General features: G+C 38.2%; 1 protein-coding gene and 1 long non-coding RNA gene across 2 annotated transcripts; one reads left to right on the top strand and one right to left on the bottom strand.

Moving 5' to 3' along the window:
* Positions 1-1662: 1662 nt before the first annotated feature.
* On the bottom strand, positions 1663-4003 carry LOC121794981 (CASP-like protein 4A3). The gene is made up of 3 exons (XM_042193404.1): positions 3149-4003; positions 2213-2348; positions 1663-2119 (listed from the first exon to the last, which is right to left on the bottom strand). Exons 1-3 carry the CDS (start codon positions 3859-3861, stop codon positions 1925-1927), a joined length of 1044 nt encoding a protein of 347 aa, XP_042049338.1. The 5' UTR covers positions 3862-4003; the 3' UTR covers positions 1663-1924.
* Positions 4004-6279: 2276 nt separating this feature from the next.
* On the top strand, positions 6280-7339 carry LOC121794982. The gene is made up of 2 exons (XR_006049388.1): positions 6280-6943; positions 7027-7339. It is a non-coding gene; the product is annotated as an uncharacterized LOC121794982 (long non-coding RNA).
* Positions 7340-21011: the final 13672 nt, after the last annotated feature.

The raw sequence follows: 21011 nt of genomic DNA, 5'->3' as shown, positions 1-21011 counted from the left end.
TTCGTCGACGCCGGGAACCCAGGGTTCATCGACGCCGGGGGGTACCAACCACCCAATTTTGACGTGATTGCATAAGCCCGTCCCTCCGCCCCGCGGTATTCGCAGGGATTATCCCAGATTTGGGAGGATTATTCCGTTGAACCCACTCCGGAAGATGGCCGAGGCGGGGGAGGAGGCTGAGGCGGTGGAAGCTCCAGGGCGGAGGCGGAGGCGGAGGCGGACGAGGAGGATGAGGAGGATCTAGGCCGGCATCCGTACGGCCCCAAAGAAACGCTGGCGGTGTACAATGCCTGGATCAGCGTCTCGTACGATCTCATCGTTGGGAATCAACAACCCTGGAAGTGTTTCTGGAAAAAGGTCACCGAGGCCTACCACCAGATTAAGCCGAAGGGGTCCCGCCCCTGCACATATAAGATGCTCCGCACTCACTTTGACCGAGTCGACAGAAAGGTCAAACGATTCTGCGCCATCCATAAGAATGATGCGGCTCATTACCAAAGCGGAGCCACGGGAGCCGACATTCTGAGGTCGGCTTTGCGAGTCTACTACGACGACACCAGCAAATAATTCAAATATGTCGATGTTTGGGAGGTCGTCAAGGACGAGGAAAGATGGGTCGGCGGTGTGCAGTACAGCATGGGCTCGACCTCGAAGCGCACGAAGCATACGCCGAGTGGCCAATAATCGTCTGGTGAGGGCGGTTCGGGCAGCGGGCCACAAGAGTTTGCCTCGCAGGAGGTTGAGACCCCGCCAGACGAAGCCGAGGGTTCCTCCCGTGGGCGTCGTTAGCCGCAAGGGAGAAATGCAGCGAAGGCGGCTAGAGGGAGGAGGGGCCGAGCCGAATCAAGCCAGGCGGGCTCGGGCTCGGGGGGACCCCCCAACTCCCTTATGGCCATGTACATGACAGCCACTATGGCGGACACTTCCCGCATGACGTCCACCCAATACCAAACCTGGCTTAACGGAATTACGTTTATGGCAGCACAACTTGGCATTCCGCCTCCTCACGGCTTCAGTGCACCTCCACCGCCTTCGGGGGATGATTCGCCGGCGGAGTAGTTTTTTTTTATTTTCTATAAAATTGTATTTTAAATTATTTCATTTTTTTAGGATTTTTATTATGTCTTTTTTTATTTTTTTGAATTTTAAGTTGTATTTTTATTTTATGTTGTAATTTTATTTTATTTTTAATGAAGTGTGTTTTTTTTAATTGAATATTCTAATATACTAGTACAAGACTTGTTTTCTATATTAATACTATTAAATGTATAATACTATAATATTTATTGACAAAACATTTAATTAAAATTTATTATTTACTACTAAATAAATAAATATATGTGTATAAACAGTATTTCGATTCAACCAATGGTTCGACCAGTGAACCGGTTGAACCAGTAACGACGTCGGTTCGCTTGCCGGTCCGGTTTTAAAACATTGGTGTTGAGCAATAAATATGCCATTTTTATAGTTATTGGACAGTGGCGCGAAACATGGTATGTTTGGACTTTATAAGATTAAAATTTAATCCATTATTGATTTTTACATATTGCAGTGTTCCTCAAATTCGTCCTCAGAAAATCCCATACCAAATTTGTCCAGATCCGAATGCTATAATTTGGAGATCAAGGCCAACAAAAAAGTAAAGACAGAGAGAGAGCATGATATGCAGAGAGCTCGAGATCTTCATTGTCTAGCTACATATATACAAATGAACATTGTAAAACAAGATATTTCCAGCTATTATTTCTCCTTGGTAGAAATTTAATAAAAACTGAGGTGTGAGGAGTGTGCTCTCTTTTATTGATCATATCCAATCCTACACTCGGTAATTCCAAAAAAAAGGTAGAATCGAATTCCTATTTACCTCACAGATTATGTACAGTACAGCTTCTGCAGGGTGTATAGAATACAGACAGTTGTATCAAGTAGCATCCCGGTCGCAGAGGTTGTAACCGGACACAAGGGAGCTGATGGCGAAGGCGAGGAAAGCCAGGAACGACATGGAAATTGACGCACTAGCCATCAAGGTGAACTCGTCCGCACCCCAGTTGGAAATCCAGTCGTCCACCCTGGTGGCTGCCGAGGATGATGCTGACATCAGAAGGTATGCAAGAATCTGATCCACAAGATTTTTTCAATTTTACATTGAGATTAAGAAACTATTACTACATATCAGTATATAAAGGAAATTAGACTACATATCACTTGCCTGATCCATTGCAAATTCGAAATGGTAACGAAGATGGTGGGCAAACACATGCTTCTCCTTCCCCAGATAGTAAGCCAGATCCAAAGCTTGGAAACCAGAATACACAAATCCGATAACATTTACAGCTACGCAGAATCTGTTCACAACATTCATCAGGTTGGCTAACAACACATTATTTAAAGCAAGATGCAACAATTAGTTCAACTCTATGCTACAAAAGCAGATGCAGTCAATCTGGTTCAACCAAGACTATTAACGCATTTAGAAGTTCGAAACAGATAGATATCCAGTTTATGTGAGTAAAACTAAGGGAGTATTCTCGCTTTATTACAACTCCTCCTGCTCCGAGCAAGCTACAGAGTCTATGATTATATAGCCAGCGCAAATGAACTTTTAGCTGATAGATGAACTCAAAGACCAACTTTATGAGGCTCAAACAAATAGTAATCTAAATCTAAGCTTTTGGAAACATCAAAATACCACCAAAACACATTCTCCTCATCTGTTAGTATCAAATTTAAGAAGCATAAACTTCAGTGGAGCACCAGCATTACCAAGAACATGACATACAGGTTGCATTAGTCAAACATTGAAGAAACGGACTACAACACCTCTTGTTTCCATGATTCTACAGTTTTCGACCCGTGCCAATTCGCAAAATTTATGCTATGACTAGAGATAACGGCGTAAAGATGGCAAAAACTTGTGTACATCCAAATGTACTCAGCAATCAACATACACCCAAAATCCCCAATTTGGGTTCATCTATCCTCAATTAGGGTTTATCATTCACAATCAAGGTTTACAAACTCCTAACTAGGGTTTATTAATCACAATTAAGATTTAATTAGGGTGGACTGTGCCAGATTCAATTCATCTTAAAAATGCAAGAATCAAGATGAATAAAATTGATGGGAATGGTGTGCAGAATCATACCGGTATTCGATATATCGACCAAAGGAATCGCCACTCCACCCCTCCGTTTTGTCAGCAGCCATAACCGAAAACGAAATCAAACAAGAAATCACTTCAAACACTCGAAACGCCAGCGCCACCCTCCTCACCGCCGTGTTCCTCCCCGACCTCTTCAAGATCGACTCCACCGCCGCCCTCGACCGCCGCTCTCCCCCCACCACATCCCTCCCACCCCCGTACCCCTCCTCCAGCGCCCCATCGCCGCCCACCGGCCCCACCTTCTTCACTCCCGGCGGCGCCTCCTCCCTCACTAACTTATTAAGCCCCACAACCGCCGGAATCTCAAGATTCTCCCCTTCCCTTCCGCTCCCTTGCGGCGAGCTCACCGGAATATCGAGATTCTCCGATGCGGGCTTTTCCGAGTGGGGCCACCGCCGCCACCCTTTGCCGACGGCGGCCGGAGAAGGCTCTGGAGCGCCGGATTTCCCCGGAGACGGGACGGGGGAGTAGTATTTGTTGACGAGAACTATGGCCTTGTCGTTCTTATCGCTGGGATCGTCGTTTTGGGGACGGAAAGAAGGGTCGTCGGAGCGGAGGGGCGACTCGGAACGGAGAGGCGAGTGGAACGAGTCGCCCTGACTCGTCATTGACTCGGTGTCGGACATGGATATGTGGCTGTTGCTGCTTCTTCGGAAACTCGCTTTACTGTGATTGCTGGCGTCCGCGCCTTCCATTTTTGGAGAAATTGAGAGGGAATTGACGGAATTTATGATTGTTTGGAGATGAAATCCAAGAAAAAGGAAAATTAAAAGGGGGAGAAAGGAGCGAAGGTGTTGGGTAGGGGTTCTGATTCTGTGAGCGAACGAGTACGGTAGCATCTTGTGCACTTCGTTTATTCATTTTTGTACTAGTTTAGATTTAATAACAACTAGTATTAACCCCCGTGCTATGCACGGGCCTTACGTTTTTTAAAATAATGAAAACAAATTGTAGATTAGAATAAAATATAAAATAAAATTATTATGTACACATTAAAAAAATATAGTAGGTATTCTTTTTAACGGTGATTGCCTATTCAACACAAATTAAATAGTAGTACATTGTTTTTGGTAGAAAAAGCAGCTAAAGCCTCCCAAAAAAACTAACGAATATAAGGAACACCTAATTTATCATGTAGAAGCAAAATATTAAGCTCTATGGGTGGATTCTCCAGCACATGGATGACCTTGTGTACCCTATAAGCATAATGTGATAACTAATCAACAACAAAGTTTCTTTCCCTATGCACATGTCGCAACATGACCGAGTTAAAATCTTGAAGCATTTTACGGATTCTGAATATTATGGCCCGATAATTAGTAGAGCTTTCAAAGTGTCCCAAAATCATGGCTACAACTACATAACTATCACTCTCTACTTCCAAAACTTGCACCTCCAATCTTCTAGCCTACTCCAATCCATGAAAAATACACAAAATCTCAGCAAGCAAAATAGAACAAACCTCTTTATTATCAACAAATCGATGTCTCCAATTACCTGCATCATCTCTAATCTAACTCCAATCCTCCTCAAGATCCGCAGTAGTTCTCATCAAGATCTGTCGTAGTTCAAAGGTAGGATGTATAGCTAGCTACATGCATGTTTAGAGATTTATGTTGAATTCGCTCAGATCTATTATTTTTTCTATTTTAGATTGCATTTTCTTTTCGTATCTTTTTCTATGTAGGTGTGCTACTTTTGATATTTAAATTGACAAACAACATTTATTGTTCTTTATTATGTGGTGTTGATGTGTACATTAATATTCAATCCCAAATATTTAAAAAAATATTTCTGGGCTAATCTTAATAAACATAAGTTTTTTTTACATTTCTATTTTTGACCAAATTTGTTAATTTCGCTAGTATTATTATAATGGAATTGTATTTTCTATACACAGAAGATTATTTAATTCTTGAGAATTAACAAAATATAAAAAAGCATTTAAACAAAATAACCCCTTCAATTTCTTATCACAAATCATAAAATTAATCATGGAGCAATCCTATACAGGATTATGGTATAAATTATTTTTGGTAATTTAAAAATTCATATAACTTTCCACTTATTGTCTTTGATTATTTTTAGATATAAATACTTTTAATTGAATGCAATTAGTGGTATAGACCATACTATAATTAAATTGTAGAATTAGATGAGAATTAACTCCATACATACACCCAAATAAACATTCAAATCTTACTATACTTCTCAAATTTTAGATTTGGTATTTGAATATAATTGTAGCAAAAAGGCGTTTCCATCGCCTTGACGGCCCCCACACTTCGGCCCGACATCATGTGAGTGGGTTAAATCAGGGTACGCAGTTCCCGTTAAGGGGAAGACCTTAACCCACTGACTGGCAGAAGCACATCTCCCAATGCCTCACACCAGTGCCTGAGAGATGAAAACAACTATACGACATCAGTGTGATTCGAACCTTGGCTCATTGTAGCAAGATCTGCCCCTCATTGCCAACTACGTTGCCTCTGCGGGCAGTATTTGAATATAATTAACAATATAACATCTGTAATTGAATATATATTAAAATTAGTAATTTGGGGCTTGTTACTGTAACTGAATATAATTAGTAATATAGAACTTATTATAATTAAGTTCTAGAATGATTTGGAATTAACTCCATAAATACATCCTAGTGAATATCCAAATCTTACTATAATAAACCAATAACTTTTGAAATTTAAGGTTTGGTATTCTAGTTTTTTTAAAATTTATAATTTTAATATATTATTCTTTATTTACGTATAATCAATTAAGTTTTACTTACTTGAAGATTTATAAAAAGTAAAGCAATTTATTAGAATAATTGTTTAAATATCAACATTCTTTAAATCTCATTCTAAAAAATTATTATTACTCCATAACTTTGTAGAGTTAATAAATCTTAATTACTTTGATAAATTTTTTTTAAATTTAAAATATAATATCCATATATATAAGATCATTGATGATTTAATATATAGTATAAGATCTTTGATGATTTAAAATTTGACAAATTTATTAATTTATGACGATATAATATTTATGGTACTAAAGAAGTCATAACCATATTTTCATTAATTAAATATCTTTTTTACAATCCTCTTTTTCTATTTATTGATGAAATATATTTGTGACTATATACTATGCTTGTGTCGACGGCTAATGAGTATTTACATAATCTCATTATTCAAATTAAAAATACTATGTATAAGTTAACATCCTTGATATCAAGTACTATATAATTGATACAAATTAAATTCCTATTTAATTAAAAAGGATATCGATTAGTAGTATATAATTATATACTACTATTATTACTTATTATATAAAATATTAAAAAGCTCAAAATAAAGCCTAAATAGTATACTCCATATTTAATTAAACCCTAATCTTCAAACCTACAGGAGGGGTGCCGCCGCCATTTCCCTCTCTGTCTATCTCTATCTCTCTGCTCTCTTTGTCTCTTCTACGACCACCGCATCCTCATCCCTACTCGCCGCTCGCCAAGGCTCTCCACCGCCGTGCATCCCTAATTCTACCGCCCTACTTCCCGCCCGCCTGCTTCAGCTATCCCACCAACCTCGGGCAGCCGCCGCTGCCGCCAAACCGACAGTTCTCTCGGTCAGCCGCAGCCCGCTGCTTCACCATTATCTCAGATCTCTCTCGGTATCACGCCCCACCACAATTGTTGCCGCCCCAGCAGCCACTGCATTCGGCGTCTGGACTCGCCGCCGTCACCCTCTGTTCCTTCATGCCGCGTCGCCCTTGTTCCCGGTAAGATATCTTTCTCTTAATTTTGCTTTTGTTTTTTCAAATTTGTAAAAATAAACCCAATGTTTTGGTGTTCAAATTTTCAGAAACGGGTAGATCGAAAGATTCTACCTTTGTCGGTAGCCAGAGTGGCCGCCGGATTCCGGCCAGAATCGCCCCCATGGATGAAATTTGTTGTTTGAATTAGCATTTATGTAGATTTGTTACATAGAAATATGGCAATGGTGTAAGTATCTTGTTGGAGAAGACACACCTCATGGCTCATTGCACTTCTCAAGACATCTCTTAAGAAATATTCTGCACAAGGAGCTCAAGATGGCGTGTGAAATGTTCTTAACACAGCCTGTTTTAAATGACCAAAATGTTAAATAAAATAGCTTCACATTTTCCCTCCAAAAAGGATAAAATTGTCTTTTTATCAAACTGTCACTTTAGATTAGTATAGATTCCTATTCCTAATTATTGTGCATAGTCGGTAACATACTCCAATCAAAATTATTCGTATTATACAAATAATTAAATATACAGTTTCTGTAATTGTTTTTTGATGGTTTCCACGTGGCAAGTGGTGGTTGGGTGTGAAGTGCAGATGAGCAAGAGCAACTTAAGATGGGACATTAAAAATCCTTTACGTCAACCTTAAATATTTTCTAATAAAAGGTCCAATGAGGGGTCAATTCGTAAATTTTTATTTAATAATTATTACTCCTACTAGTATATTTTTTAGTACTAGAGTTTAGAGGACGACACATACCATATTTAACGAGTCTTATTAATTTTTGGATATTTTAAATTTTAAAAACAATTCAATTGAATATATAAAGTGGCTTCTTACGAAGGAGTATAATAGATTCCCACTAAATTTAGTAGACTACTTAAAAAACAGATATAATGGATTCCACTAAACATTAGTATAAGTATATTCTATACATTCTGTATATGCTAACTATTATTGACTCTAGTTTTTATCTTACTAAAACATCTTTTAAATTAAAAAATTATTATTAAATCAAAATTAAAAGTTCGTAAAAACCACTATATTTAACACTTGCCCCAATTTAAAATGCTAAAAGTTCCTAATTTTTCTTTTGCACTCTAAATAATTTTTTAAATTAAAGAATATTGGTCCTCCTCCATGGACTACTTTCTTTGTTGTTCGACCAACGTAAAATTACTACCCAAAACGCTTAAGGCTAAAAGCTATTTAGTCATAGTTTGATTTTGAATGCAAAATATTATCAACTTCCTAATATAGCTCGACTTTTTTTGTTTAGAAATAAGAATACGGGGAGAAAAGCTCCGAATTTATTTTACTATATTTTCCAAATAAATTCGGTGAAATACTATTCTACTTAAATAAGCCTATAAAATTCGAAAGGAATCTCTAGGGGTATTTAATTCCATCAAATCTTTGGAGATAACATATAAAGGCTATGTCCATATTCATATTTGCTTTAAGTCACTTTCATGCAACTCAAAGTATTTTTTTTAGATTTTAGAATAAGCTACCTCATTTTTTTTGTTAATTAAAAGAGAAAAAAATGTGGGAATTTTTAATAGTAAAAGTTGAGGAGAATCACCTTTGTCTCCATTGCCTCCTTTTCAAGTAGTTGTTGATGTTATATGCAAATTCCTTTGCTTTTTTCCCTCTTTATTCCTAGTTGTTCTTTTCTTGGATCTCTCTTCCATACAAATAACTCTACTAATTACTTTAATTTATACAACTATTCTCAGTGCATAAATGTTATCAAAGAAAAGGCCCATTGAATAAATTTATGGGCCATAGTATATTCCATTAATTTCAAATTGGGCCAGTTCAATCTCGGGAGTGTCACCATAAATTAATCTTTCCTTTATACTAAGGAGTACTATTAATAATAGTAATCTGTATTAAATGCTCCATACTAATTGAGACCTTGTAGGTTGAAATGATTCTTTTTTGTATGAAATTACAATATTCAATAAAATTTCGTACATAAAAACATTCAGTAGACATTCAAACTAAGAATTTACTTATGACTAGTATCTCACCCGTGCTATACACGGAACATTGAACTATTTAAAAAATATAATATGGTAGATAAAATTTATCTAACATAGATAATATTTCTAATTATTTACTAAAGCTTATGCATAAATTGTGGGTAAAATTTATTAGATCTGTAATAAAGAAATTGTGAACACCCGTTGACAAAGTGGGGAAGAAGTCATATATAGTTCAACAGTAAAACATATTGGTAAATATAAATAAATTACTGTAGATTAAATTACAAAACAATAATTCATATGTTCTGAAAAACTTCTTTGTAAATAACATTTACGGTAGAAGACACAGTACTATTAAGTTCATCATTCCTAACTAAAATCTTCAATCATGCACGACTTGTAACTCTAGATATAGAAACATACAATTGGTTGTGGCTAAAAACAAGTTTTTTTTAAAAATAATCCTACATGCGCAAGAGATTGACCTTGGCTCTTGTTAATTGTCATAGCATATGACACCGACAAAGGAAATTGTCGACGTTGAAATTTGAATGGCAGCGGTTGTGTCAAAAACACGAATGCAGCGTACTTTGACAACCAAAGAAATTGAGGAAGCCTCGAGCTCTTTGAGCATGGTGTGGAATGGTTCCATGTCGTCTAGCTTTCCTCCTATGGTAAGAGCAAAAATGGCACGCTTGAGTTTTTTATAAGGAAAGTAGGTATGTGTGGATACCCAGCCTTTAAATGACATATTTTTATAGGCTAAAATATTATGCATCGTAACCCTTGTAAAACCTCCCACTCACTCCACGTAGGCTTGCAAAATATGTGTGTGACAAATGGCTCATTGTTTCACGCCAAAATAACTACCGTTTATTTTGTAATTAATGCATGGCCGGGCGATTTATTGATGAAATCTAGTGGAAGGCAGTTAATGGTATAGGAAGAGTCACAACTCACGAACAGACGATTAATATTTACTACCTATAATTTAGTAAAAAATACAGATTTATTTAAATAATAATTCTATTTTAAAAAGACATTTCCCTAAATACCCTAAAAACTCCTCTTTTATACTAAACACAATTATTTGGACAACGAAGAAGAGATTATCAAGTGTTGAAACTTTTGAAAAATATGTTTAAAACAATCATTCATATCTCTCTAAAAAAATATTAATCACAATTTTAGCAAAATAATGAATCAATCTTATAATATTCAAACATCAAAATTATGATCATAAAAAAATTGAAATGATAAACTACACAAAAATAACATTACATTAATTGGCCTAGGACATTAATTCATCATAAGTGATCAAATATTAATTTTTTGACACCACTTGATATAATTATAGCAGCAATGACAATATAAATATACAAAAATAATAAATTGTGTAAAGAATGTTATGTGATTCTTTCCTCTCTAAGAATTGTAAGAAATATTGCGATAAAATTCTCAAACCAAATATACATGGAGTACTTTAACTATTGCAATCAAAAGAAAAAAAACAATAAATGAAATGAAAATTACAATAAAAATTATAAAATAAACTGAACTATAAGTCTAGTTAAGAAATCCCCTCTTTCTGCAAGACAAATTACATTACGGTTACTACTTTCGGATTGACGTATCCCAAAGATGAAATCCTCCTAACGTACTTAACATCTCAAACCCGTTAGACACCGATGAACTTGATGGGGCTCCAAAAATTGAGTAATACTATGATCCTAAAATATAGTACAATAAAATGTTGAGAGCTTGAGAGAGAATGAAGAATGCTTTTGTTGGTGTGTGATTCTTCCACAACTTTATGCCTTTTATAAGCACAAAATTAGTACATGAGAGATCATGGAATTAAAACATCATAAATTATAAAATTAAGACAATAGAGGTTACAAAATTTGACTTTTCTTATTCATTTTTAATTTGTTGTTATTAGCCATGATGATTGGCCGTTACTTCACATTGTATACATGTAATAATTTATAATCAATTTCTCAATAATAACTGAAAATTTGTAATTACAACGTCAATCATCATCTATTTTATACTTAATCACCCATAACTCATAAATATTTATATATTAACCTCAAAACTTATAAATATTTCAAGAAAATGCCAAAACTCACCTTTTATACATGTATTGATAGATTTTACTTTCGATAAATCTATGGTCCAATAATTGAACGCAATCTTATTTTTATTGTTGACTTGGAATTGGAATATTGAACATTGGTCCCATGCCTTAATTACAACAACCTTGGACTATTAATAAATAATTTATCTTCAATTAATTTATTCCGGTTACGTGAGATTCCCTAATTGGGTGCCTTAGAGTCAAACATAAAATAGCTAAATATTCAAAGATATATACTTAATCAATTTAGCTAATTTATACACTATTACTCCCTCCGTTCATCAATAAATGTTAAATTTTGCTATTTTCATCATCAATAAATGTCTCATTCCCCAAAGAGTATGAACAATGAGTTCGACACGAGTTTTAATTAATAATGGGAACAGTAAGAGAGAGAGAGGGTAGTGGAAATAATGTTAGTGGGGAATGAAGTCCACATTATTGTAATGATATAAGTGTTAATGGTAATGATATAAGTTGTAAATAAAATGATGTGTAGGGGTAGTATGTTGTTTCAATTTTTCAGAATTAGAAAGTTCATACTTTTTAGGGACGGACGAAAAAAAAAATAGTTCATATTCTTTGAGGACGGATGGAACACTATTTTTAGTAATAGACCTCAAATTTATTAACTTTATCTCACTCATATTTTATTATAAAACTAATATATAAAAGTAGAACCACCTTCTACTAATCTTTTTCTTCCACCTAGTTTCTACTATATTTCTTAAAACTCATGTCATGTCAAATGTAGACTTGTATTCTTAGACGGAGGGAGTATGTAACACCCCGAGTTTTCGTGCACGGATTTTTGGAGTATAAAAAAAAATTTGGACGAAGAGATACTTGGAATCCAAGTGCAAATAAATTAATTCAAGGATAAAGGTAAAGGACATACTTTATTAGAAAATACTTGAGGAGTATTTTTACAAGGATGATGGAAATACAAGTGGTACATGTCTCGATTCCAGCACAACGAGAACAAAATAACAACTAATCCTACCCTAAGCTTTGAAAGGAGCCAACATCAAGATAGAGGCTTAATTAAGACTTGGTCAAGAGCTATTCCCAACCTGATGCTTAACCAATTGCTAAACTTAGCAATAAGACACAGTGAGTGATGTAGTAAATCCCTCCTATTCTCTTCCTTTATCTTCCTCGATTCCCACCTCCACAAGGCTCCAAGGGACAGCCATGCCACCTACAAAATTTACACAAAAAAGGGTATCAAAATTTTGACACGTAAGAGAGGAAAGTGAGACACAAGCTCGAATAAGAAAAAGGAAATTTGTAGGCGAAATAGGGCAACCCAGTGGCTGCTTTATAGGGCCTGAAATCAGCCCTTGTTGCCACTCCTTCCAAAGTTTCACCAAAGTGGTAATAGTAACAAGTGAAGCGAGAAAGAGGAGCTAACTTCAAGCTCAAATGAGAGGGACCACGTTTCCCCAAAATTTTAAATGAGATCATCAAGGATAGTCTTCCAAGGTTTTCACAAATAAGGCATGGGAGGCCTCCTTGTCAAGCTCAAAAGTGAGGAAACCATTTAACTCAAAATAGGAAGCACAATATACAAGGAGTAGGTCCTCCAAGGATTTCACCAATTTAGCATGATCACTTTTTTCATCAAACACAAAAGAGGGGATAACCTTTAGCTCAAAATAGAGCTCCAATGTCTGCCAAGAAATGCCACAAAGAGCGGGGCTATGCTATAAATACCAGCCCCACCACCATCTCCTTCCTCACACCTCTCTATATTCACAAACCACAAGAAGTGCAGCAAGAGAGGAAGGAGTGGCGGCGAGCTTAAGGGCAGTCCGGTGTTCGAAGGAGTCGTCGAGAAAGAGGTAAACACTAGCGCACCCTCTGCTTTTGTTTCATGACATCATGCTTAGGATCAAGAACTTAGAAAGAACAACATAACAGTAGCCTCATCAATCAAGAAATGCTCAAAGTATTCCATAGACTTCATTTTAGGCTTAATGACAGTAGCCGTTAAGTCCCAAAAGTAATTAACTCAAACAAGGAACCAAGTTAAAGGGAAAGGGGATGGGACTTAGCTCAGCATACGGGGCTGTCCGATGAGGACGAGCAACGACGAGCTCCGGGAGACCTGGCTGGAGCGGAGGCGCTGCCGGAGCAGCAGTGCGAGGAGGCAGCCGATGTCGGCGCCATCGAAGGGAGATCGGGAGCGGGCGGAGGCGCTGCCTCCCTTAGCACCAGACGGAGTAAGGAGGCGTGACGGAGGAAGTGCGCACCGACAGACTGGAATTCCCGTTCAGACGACGACGATTCTGCCCAGGGGGAAAAGGGCGCCGCTGCTTCCCGATTTTAATTAGGGATTTGAATTTTGAAAAGATGTTTAAATTGAGGAAGAGAGGGAGAGGGATCCGACGGTGGAGGCGGCGGCGAGCTCGCCGGAAAAGAAGGGGGATGGGAGGAGATGAGGCGTCGCAGCCGCTGTGGAGTCAATGTGGAAATTTTTGGAGTTGGGGAAGAATTGAACTAAAGGTGAATGAGGGAGAAAATACGATGGATGAAAGGGAGTATAATTTGAGGGGACTATTTTTTTATTTGGGCCACTTTAATTAATTAAAGGGAATTGGGCCTATGATTGAATTAAGGGAATAAATGGGCTGCCTCATTTATTGTTGAAATGGACCATGGGGCATTCATTTAAATTAGATGGGGCCGAGAGGTTTTTGGGCTTAAGGTTGGACTACATGATTTATTTTATTGGACTTGGAATTAAATATTGTTGGATTGGAATTAATTTAAGAATCGAGTTGGAGCTTGATTAATTAATTCCCAAGGATGGAGAAGAGCAGTTGGGTCAGACGGAATTATTTTACGGAGGAGCTTGGGCTGAAATTAATTTGGTTTGAGCCGGAATTTTAATTAAGTTCTTGGGCCATGATTAATTAGGGCATGCATTCTAATTCTAATTAAAGTATAAGAACTTCTTGAGTCTTATTAGTACGTTGTTTGCTTTCAAAAGGTTATCTCCGTGAGCTAAGATCGGAGTCAGGAAAATTCAAGTTAAGGAGTTTTAAGCGAACGAGGTGGGCTTTTTGTTAAAGTTACAGTTTTTACGAGAAGTGTTTTTATGTGCTTTCTATTTAAGATATGATGATAAGTGCGAGCTTGCTTTTTAATGTGAAGTGTTATGATAAGTGCTATTTGCTTGGTGTTATTATATGACGTTATGTGTTGCTTTACGAGTGCTTATGAAGTGAAGCCTCTGTTGAAAGTTTCGAGTTCGGTTTTGACCGATAGAAATGAGTTTTGTTAAAAGTATGTGTACGAGGAAAATGAAGTTTCAAAAGTTTTGAGTTCGGCTTTGACCGATAGAAAAGTGAGCTTATGTTTCAAGAGTGTTTTATGAGGAAATGAAGGTTTTGAAAGTTTTGAGTTCGGCTTTGACCGATAGAAGTGATTTTTTGAGTTCGGCTTTGACCGATAGAAATAAGTTTCGATCCAAATACGTTTACGAGAAAAGAAGGGAAGTTTCGAAAGTTATGTGTTCGGCTTTTGATGAAAAAAAGATGAGTTTATGTTAAAAAAATGGTTTTATGAGAAAAATAAGGTTGCAAAGGTTATGTCAAGCCATGTTTTGTTTTGAACGTTGCCTATCCGACTGACTAGCAAGGACGATGTCCTTACCAGACCAGAAGTTTCAGTTTTGTGAATTCAGGTTTGTAGTGGGATGAGCCCATACATTCTGTTTCACCAAGAGTTAGTGAATTCGGGTTTGTAGTGGGGTAAGCCCATACATTCCGTTTCACCAGGAGTTAGTGAAGTCGGGTTTGTAGTGGGGTGAGCCCATACATTCCGTTTCACCAAGAGTTAGTGAAGTCGGGTTAGTAGTGGGGTGAGCCCATACATTCCGTTTCACCAAGAGTTAGTGAATTCGGGTTTGTAAGCGGTTGAAGCCTATACATTCCGTTTCACCGAGTTTCGTGAATTCTGTTCACGAGGAGGTTAGTGGGCTTCCGTTCCCCAGGAGTTAGTCAGATATGGCATATGTTCCAAGAAAATAGATCGAAAGATCACTTTTGAAAAAGGAAAAGGAAAATGTTTTAGTGTTCTCGGACTTTTCCTAAAACCCCGAGTTCACTCAAAGAGTGGCTTGACATAATCAGTTTTTATGAAAATTTATTTCGGCACGTGTCCACTGAGTACACCAAGTACTCAGCCCTGCATATGTTTTAAAAATGTGCAGGTTGAGCAGTGATGACGGCAGGCGGTGTTGAGCATAGACGATGAAGATCCTTCGATAAGAATAGTACTCGGATGCGACGTGTCTCCATACACGACGTCATCTACTCTTGACTCTTCCGCTGCAAAGTAAAAGTCGAATTTACAATCTTTGTATCAATCACTCTGATATAGATAAATTCGAGTTATTTCAGTCCAGGTTTCAGTTGTGCCACAGTTTTCCCCTTTCTTCCCCGCTTCTTTCATCCTCCCCTAGTCACGATCAACCGGGCTTTCTATCCTTAGAAAGTGCGGTCGTGACAGAGTGGTATCAGAGCAATTTTCTTTCTACTCTGGACCCAAGAGTCTTCTTCAGTCTTAGTCTAGAATCGTACCTCTAGACTAACAGGTTAAACGTCGAAGGCTCAACACCCCGACTCGTCACGCTCAACCAGGAAAGGAGGTAACTTTTTTTTATTTTCAAAAAAAAGAGGAGATATTCGAAAAGTTTTATGTAGTAGAGAAAATATTTTCCCTTTGTGGAACAGTTTCAGTTTTAAAGGAAGGTTTTACGTTTTCCCTTTGTGGAACAGTTTCAGTTTTAAAAGGTGAAAAGTACTTTGTTGTGTTTACAAAGAGTGAGTTTTGAAGTTAGAAAATAGCTTTGTTTTTCAAAGTGAAAGTCAGAAAGTCTTTCCACAGTGATGTTTACTGTCAGTCAGAAATTTTTAAGTGAACATGATATCTTTTATGAGTTGAGTTTTCAAACTGCGAGACCTATAGAGTAGAGAACTTAGACGCTTCTCTCAGAACATAGAGTGCTTTAGGATGAATGCCTTCTAGAACATGGTTCGACCTCGAACTTAATGGAATAAATTCCAAGATCACTATCGCTTTCCCGAGCGATAAAAAGAATGAGAATATCAGAAGGAGTAGAGCAGGAGAAAGGACTCAAAAGGAGAGGATCAGAAAACCAGATTGGAGCTATGTAGAGAAGCCTGAATTGATTTTAGCCGAGGGGCTAAATAGTTGAGGAATTGGTGTGTTAGGAAAACACCACGAACAAGAAAAGGAAACATGAGAATTGGAAGTAAGGTGAACGAGAAATTGAGAATGGTTTGAAGGAAGTAACCAAATTTCGGGACGAAATTTTTGTTAAGGTGGGTAGAATGTAACACCCCGAGTTTTCGTGCACGGATTTTTGGAGTATAAAAAATATTTGGACGAAGAGATACTTGGAATCCAAGTGCAAATAAATTAATTCAAGGATAAAGGTAAAGGATATACTTTATTAGAAAATACTTGAGGAGTATTTTTACAAGGATGATGGAAATACAAGTGGTACATGTCTCGATTCCCGCACAACGAGAACAAAATAACAACTAATCCTACCCTAAGCTTTGAAAGGAGCCAACATCAAGATAGAGGCTTAATTAAGACTTGGTCAAGAGCTATTCCCAACCTGATGCTTAACCAATTGCTAAACTTAGCAATAAGACACAGTGAGTGATGTAGTAAATCCCTCCTATTCTCTTCCTTTATCTTCCTCGATTCCCACCTCCACAAGGCTCCAAGGGACAGCCATGCCACCTACAAAATTTACACCAAAAAGGGTATCAAAATTTTGACACGTAAGAGAGGAAAGTGAGACACAAGCTCGAATAAGAAAAAGGAAATTTGTAGGCGAAATAGGGCAACCCAGTGGCTGCTTTATAGGGCCTGAAATCAGCCCTTGTTGCCACTCCTTCCAAAGTTTCACCAAAGTGGTAATAGTAACAAGTGAAGCGAGAAAGAGGAGCTAACTTCAAGCTCAAATGAGAGGGACCACGTTTCCCCAAAATTTTAAATGAGATCATCAAGGATAGTCTTCCAAGGTTTTCACAAATAAGGCATGGGAGGCCTCCTTGTCAAGCTCAAAAGTGAGGAAACCATTTAACCCAAAATAGGAAGCACAATATACAAGGAGTAGGTCCTCCAAGGATTTCACCAATTTAGCATGATCACTTTTTTCATCAAACACAAAAGAGGGGATAACCTTTAGCTCAAAATAGAGCTCCAATGTCTGCCAAGAAATGCCACAAAGAGCGGGGCTATGCTATAAATACCAGCCCCACCACCATCTCCTTCCTCACACCTCTCTATATTCACAAACCACAAGAAGTGCAGCAAGAGAGGAAGGAGTGGCGGCGAGCTTAAGGGCAGTCCGGCGTTCGAAGGAGTCGTCGAGAAAGAGGTAAACACTAGCGCACCCTCTGCTTTTGTTTCATGACATCATGCTTACGATCAAGAACTTAGAAAGAACAACATAACAGTAGCCTCATCAATCAAGAAATGCTCAAAGTATTCCATAGACTTCATTTTAGGCTTAATGACAGTAGCCGTTAAGTCCCAAAAGTAATTAACTCAAACAAGGAACCAAGTTAAAGGGAAAGGGGATGGGACTTAGCTCAGCATACGGGGCTGTCCGATGAGGACGAGCAACGACGAGCTCCGGGAGACCTGGCTGGAGCGGAGGCGCTGCCGGAGCAGCAGTGCGAGGAGGCAGCCGATGTCGGCGCCATCGAAGGGAGATCGGGAGCGGGCGGAGGCGCTGCCTCCCTTAGCACCAGACGGAGTAAGGAGGCGTGACGGAGGAAGTGCGCACCGACAGACTCTGGAATTCCCGTTCAGACGACGACGATTCTGCCCAGGGGGAAAAGGGCGCCGCTGCTTCCCGATTTTAATTAGGGATTTGAATTTTGAAAAGATGTTTAAATTGAGGAAGAGAGGGAGAGGGATCCGACGGTGGAGGCGGCGGCGAGCTCGCCGGAAAAGAAGGGGGATGGGAGGAGATGAGGCGTCGCAGCCGCTGTGGAGTCAATGTGGAAATTTTTGGAGTTGGGGAAGAATTGAACTAAAGGTGAATGAGGGAGAAAATACGATGGATGAAAGGGAGTATAATTTGAGGGGACTATTTTTTTATTTGGGCCACTTTAATTAATTAAAGGGAATTGGGCCTATGATTGAATTAAGGGAATAAATGGGCTGCCTCATTTATTGTTGAAATGGACCATGGGGCATTCATTTAAATTAGATGGGGCCGAGAGGTTTTTGGGCTTAAGGTTGGACTACATGATTTATTTTATTGGACTTGGAATTAAATATTGTTGGATTGGAATTAATTTAAGAATCGAGTTGGAGCTTGATTAATTAATTCCCAAGGATGGAGAAGAGCAGTTGGGTCAGACGGAATTATTTTACGGAGGAGCTTGGGCTGAAATTAATTTGGTTTGAGCCGGAATTTTAATTAAGTTCTTGGGCCATGATTAATTAGGGCATGCATTCTAATTCTAATTAAAGTATAAGAACTTCTTGAGTCTTATTAGTACGTTGTTTGCTTTCAAAAGGTTATCTCCGTGAGCTAAGATCGGAGTCAGGAAAATTCAAGTTAAGGAGTTTTAAGCGAACGAGGTGGGCTTTTTGTTAAAGTTACAGTTTTTACGAGAAGTGTTTTTATGTGCTTTCTATTTAAGATATGATGATAAGTGCGAGCTTGCTTTTTAATGTGAAGTGTTATGATAAGTGCTATTTGCTTGGTGTTATTATATGACGTTATGTGTTGCTTTACGAGTGCTTATGAAGTGAAGCCTCTGTTGAAAGTTTCGAGTTCGGTTTTGACCGATAGAAATGAGTTTTGTTAAAAGTATGTGTACGAGGAAAATGAAGTTTCAAAAGTTTTGAGTTCGGCTTTGACCGATAGAAAAGTGAGCTTATGTTTCAAGAGTGTTTTATGAGGAAATGAAGGTTTTGAAAGTTTTGAGTTCGGCTTTGACCGATAGAAGTGATTTTTTGAGTTCGGCTTTGACCGATAGAAATAAGTTTCGATCCAAATACGTTTACGAGAAAAGAAGGGAAGTTTCGAAAGTTATGTGTTCGGCTTTTGATGAAAAAAAGATGAGTTTATGTTAAAAAAATGGTTTTATGAGAAAAATAAGGTTGCAAAGGTTATGTCAAGCCATGTTTTGTTTTGAACGTTGCCTATCCGACTGACTAGCAAGGACGATGTCCTTACCAGACCAGAAGTTTCAGTTTTGTGAATTCAGGTTTGTAGTGGGATGAGCCCATACATTCTGTTTCACCAAGAGTTAGTGAATTCGGGTTTGTAGTGGGGTAAGCCCATACATTCCGTTTCACCAGGAGTTAGTGAAGTCGGGTTTGTAGTGGGGTGAGCCCATACATTCCGTTTCACCAAGAGTTAGTGAAGTCGGGTTAGTAGTGGGGTGAGCCCATACATTCCGTTTCACCAAGAGTTAGTGAATTCGGGTTTGTAAGCGGTTGAAGCCTATACATTCCGTTTCACCGAGTTTCGTGAATTCTGTTCACGAGGAGGTTAGTGGGCTTCCGTTCCCCAGGAGTTAGTCAGATATGGCATATGTTCCAAGAAAATAGATCGAAAGATCACTTTTGAAAAAGGAAAAGGAAAATGTTTTAGTGTTCTCGGACTTTTCCTAAAACCCCGAGTTCACTCAAAGAGTGGCTTGACATAATCAGTTTTTATGAAAATTTATTTCGGCACGTGTCCACTGAGTACACCAAGTACTCAGCCCTGCATATGTTTTAAAAATGTGCAGGTTGAGCAGTGATGACGGCAGGCGGTGTTGAGCATAGACGATGAAGATCCTTCGATAAGAATAGTACTCGGATGCGACGTGTCTCCATACACGACGTCATCTACTCTTGACTCTTCCGCTGCAAAGTAAAAGTCGAATTTACAATCTTTGTATCAATCACTCTGATATAGATAAATTCGAGTTATTTCAGTCCAGGTTTCAGTTGTGCCACAGTTTTCCCCTTTCTTCCCCGCTTCTTTCATCCTCCCCTAGTCACGATCAACCGGGCTTTCTATCCTTAGAAAGTGCGGTCGTGACAGAGTGGTATCAGAGCAATTTTCTTTCTGCTCTGGACCCAAGAGTCTTCTTCAGTCTTAGTCTAGAATCGTACCTCTAGACTAACAGGTTAAACGTCGAAGGCTCAACACCCCGACTCGTCACGCTCAACCAGGAAAGGAGGTAACTTTTTTTTATTTTCAAAAAAAAGAGGAGATATTCGAAAAGTTTTATGTAGTAGAGAAAATATTTTCCCTTTGTGGAACAGTTTCAGTTTTAAAGGAAGGTTTTACGTTTTCCCTTTGTGGAACAGTTTCAGTTTTAAAAGGTGAAAAGTACTTTGTTGTGTTTACAAAGAGTGAGTTTTGAAGTTAGAAAATAGCTTTGTTTTTCAAAGTGAAAGTCAGAAAGTCTTTCCACAGTGATGTTTACTGTCAGTCAGAAATTTTTAAGTGAACATGATATCTTTTATGAGTTGAGTTTTCAAACTGCGAGACCTATAGAGTAGAGAACTTAGACGCTTCTCTCAGAACATAGAGTGCTTTAGGATGAATGCCTTCTAGAACATGGTTCGACCTCGAACTTAATGGAATAAATTCCAAGATCACTATCGCTTTCCCGAGCGATAAAAAGAATGAGAATATCAGAAGGAGTAGAGCAGGAGAAAGGACTCAAAAGGAGAGGATCAGAAAACCAGATTGGAGCTATGTAGAGAAGCCTGAATTGATTTTAGCCGAGGGGCTAAATAGTTGAGGAATTGGTGTGTTAGGAAAACACCACGAACAAGAAAAGGAAACATGAGAATTGGAAGTAAGGTGAACGAGAAATTGAGAATGGTTTGAAGGAAGTAACCAAATTTCGGGACGAAATTTTTGTTAAGGTGGGT

This window comes from Salvia splendens, chromosome 3, assembly GCF_004379255.2.
Source record: "Salvia splendens isolate huo1 chromosome 3, SspV2, whole genome shotgun sequence".
Classification (NCBI taxonomy): Eukaryota; Viridiplantae; Streptophyta; class Magnoliopsida; order Lamiales; family Lamiaceae; genus Salvia; species Salvia splendens.
Note: the sequence above shows the minus strand (reverse complement) of the source record. Positions and strands in the feature narration are given on the sequence as shown.